General features: G+C 42.5%; 1 protein-coding gene across 1 annotated transcript; it reads right to left on the bottom strand.

Annotated features, from left to right (window-relative positions):
• Positions 1 to 1246: 1246 nt before the first annotated feature.
• Positions 1247 to 2002, bottom strand: LOC148547616 (uncharacterized; the record flags this gene model as incomplete). The annotated part of the gene is made up of 1 exon (XM_088495515.1): positions 1247 to 2002. A coding segment is annotated over one exon (756 nt), but the record flags the coding sequence as incomplete, so codon positions are not given.
• Between the last annotated feature and the right edge of the window lie 814 nt (positions 2003 to 2816).

Raw genomic sequence — 2816 nt, 5'->3', positions numbered from 1 at the left:
AAAATAGATTCACTGTACGATCACGATAAAAGACCAATAAAGATGAAAACGCGATTCATCTAAAGGTTGACCAAAGAAAGACAGAAACCACCTTCTACAAATCGACAAAAATGAACACAGAATAATGCAAGAAGTTATCGAAAGTGATCCGAAAAAAGAACTTGACGAGGTCTTATGGATTGCTAAATAATAACTTAAAGAATGGCCGACATTGAGAAGTCGGCCCAAGTCAACCCAAGTTATCAGCAAATCCCTGGAAAGAGGTCTGGCCAACCCTATAAAAGAGGAATTGCTATAACTTAGAAGAGATCGACATAAAGAAGTCGGTCTCCTACGACAAACAAGTTATAAAAGTAATCCCTGAAAGAGACCTGACAAAGGTCCAAGAAAGAGGATTACAAAAAATAACTTAGAAGAGGATGCCGTAAAGAAGTCGACCTCCTACAAACAAGTTATAAAAGTAATCCCTGAAAGAGACCTGACAAAGGTCCAAGAAAGAGGATTACAAAAAATAACTTAGAAGAGGACAACGTAAAGAAGTCGACCCCCTACAAACAAGTTATAAAAGTAATCCCTGAAAGAGACCTGACAAAGGTCCAAGAAAGAGGATTACAAAAAAATAACTTAGAAGAGGATGACGTAAAGAAGTCGACCTCCTACAAACAAGTTATAAAAGTAATCCCTGAAAGAGACCTGACAAAGGTCCAAGAAAGAGGATTACAAAAAATAACTTAGAAGAGATCGACCTGACGAAGTCGGTCTCCTACTAAAAAAAAACAAGTTATAAAAGTAGTCCTTGAAAGAGACCTGACAAAGGTCCAAGAAAGAGGATTACAAAAAATAACTGGAAAGCAGACCAACGTGACGAAATCGGTTACGGAGTAAGAAATACAAATAAAAGTGAGAAAACCGAAATACAAGTTGGACCCACAATATCCACGACCTCAAAGGATCCAAGCTACAAGCAATAAGTACAAAGCAATCCGAAGAGACCGAGCAGCAAGGCTCTAACACTCTCAAAACCCAAAAAAGCAACATGACAAGTGCAAACAAGCATAATATATAATATTATAACAAGCTTCAGGGTCAGGCCCAAAAAGCTTGAAAGCTACTTGTTGTATTTTCAAATCAAAAGTTGCTAAACAAGCAACCAAAAGGAGTAGCAACAGTCAGCATAAAAAGACTACAAAATAAAGAGTTTTAAAAGCCCACAGGTCGGGCTATCTACACAAATATCCAAGAAAATTCAGCTAAGATCAGAAGACTTCTCGGCAGCATCAGTCTGAGGTGAAGGAGGACGAGCCTGGAGAGGCACTACATCCACTGTACCATCGTCCCTATTTAGAATTTGACAATCAGGATCCAATTCTGGACGAACGATCCCAGCAGGAGGAGCTATAGAAGTCGATACTTTAGCAGCAGGTACAGGGGAAGGCCCGACGTCATCATCATCCTGGTCGTCCGGGACAATCTTACCATCCCTTACAATGTTGTCCAAACTGAAGAGAGTAAGGTCAACCTCAGGAGCAAGAACTTGAACCTGCTCCTTTAAATTATCATAAGCAGCATTTACGCTGCCGACAAGATGACCTTGGAGCTCGGAGTAGTCAACTCGGGCAGACTCCAACTCCTCCCTCAGACGTATTACCTCCCGATAAGATGTGACGTAACTGTCCTTATGCCTCAACGCAGTGTCCTTGGCCAACCTCACAGAGGCTGCCAGGGCAAGAGAGCTAGCCTTCTCGTTCTCCAGATCCTTCTCCAGTTTAGCTACTTTCACCTCAAGCTCCTCCTTCAAGCCCTTCATCCGATCAAACTCTTGTTTGGCCTCCTCCATGAAAGCTTTGGTGGCATGAAGAGGAAGATTTTGAGCAGTCCGATACAGGGCAGCCCCCATATGGGCCATCTTGATGCTACTCCGAGTTATGAAGTCCAAATGGCGAAGGAGAGAGGTGTCGTCAGTAGGGACGACACCATAAGGACCGATATGTTGGTCAACAAATTCCACCGCATCAAAGTCAGGAGCGTCAAGGTTGAAAGGCTCAATCGTTTTTTGTTTTTTTGTTGGGAGGAGCACTAGAAGTAGCGACAGAAGTCTGTGGAGGGTCAGCCAGACGAACTCGAGGAACGGGGATCACCTTCTTTGGCCCAGGAGAACTCGGCACGGGAGGCTTCATTGGAACTTGAGAAGATCCTTCTCCCGCCACCTTGGCCGAAATATTTTGAGCAGCAGCAGCCTTCTTTGCCTTTTTGTAGGCCTTTATGGAATCATTGTTTTTCGACATCTTTGAAAATACAGAATCAACCATAGTGATGAGTTACAATCCAGAAGAAGCAAAACTAAGAAACAAGTATAGAAACAAGTCGGACAGTACCCAAAGCAGTTCGAATCAAAGACGGGTCACGCAAAAACTTTTTTGTATCAAGATGGGGTGGTTTCCCCCATAAATCTTCAAGAACAACTACAAAAGCTCATTCAACCTCGTCAAGCATCTCCCATGTATAGCGAGACTCGGAAGAAATAATTCTTAAAATCTTTAAAAGACTCATCATAATGGCAAAAACTTTATGCCCCTGGGTCGACCTGAAAGAAACCCAGGAAGCTTTCTTTTTGGAAGACCCTCCGAGCTTGGCAGAAACAAAAAGATAGAGGAAAAGAGTCTGAGAAGGTGTTATGCCTAATTCTTGGCAAAGCAGCTGAAAAATCTTGATAAAACCCCAGGAATTCGGATGAAGCTGGGATGGGGCAATATTACAAGACCACAACAAATCGGTTTCGAAAGCAGTAAAAGGAAAGGTAATGTCCAACTGACTGA

The sequence above is a fragment of the Arachis ipaensis genome, chromosome B8 (genome assembly GCF_059453495.1).
Source record: "Arachis ipaensis isolate K30076 ecotype BB chromosome B8, ASM5945349v1, whole genome shotgun sequence".
Classification (NCBI taxonomy): domain Eukaryota; kingdom Viridiplantae; phylum Streptophyta; class Magnoliopsida; order Fabales; family Fabaceae; genus Arachis; species Arachis ipaensis.
The sequence above is the reverse complement of the archived record's forward strand: the minus strand, read 5'-3'. Positions and strand labels throughout refer to the sequence as shown.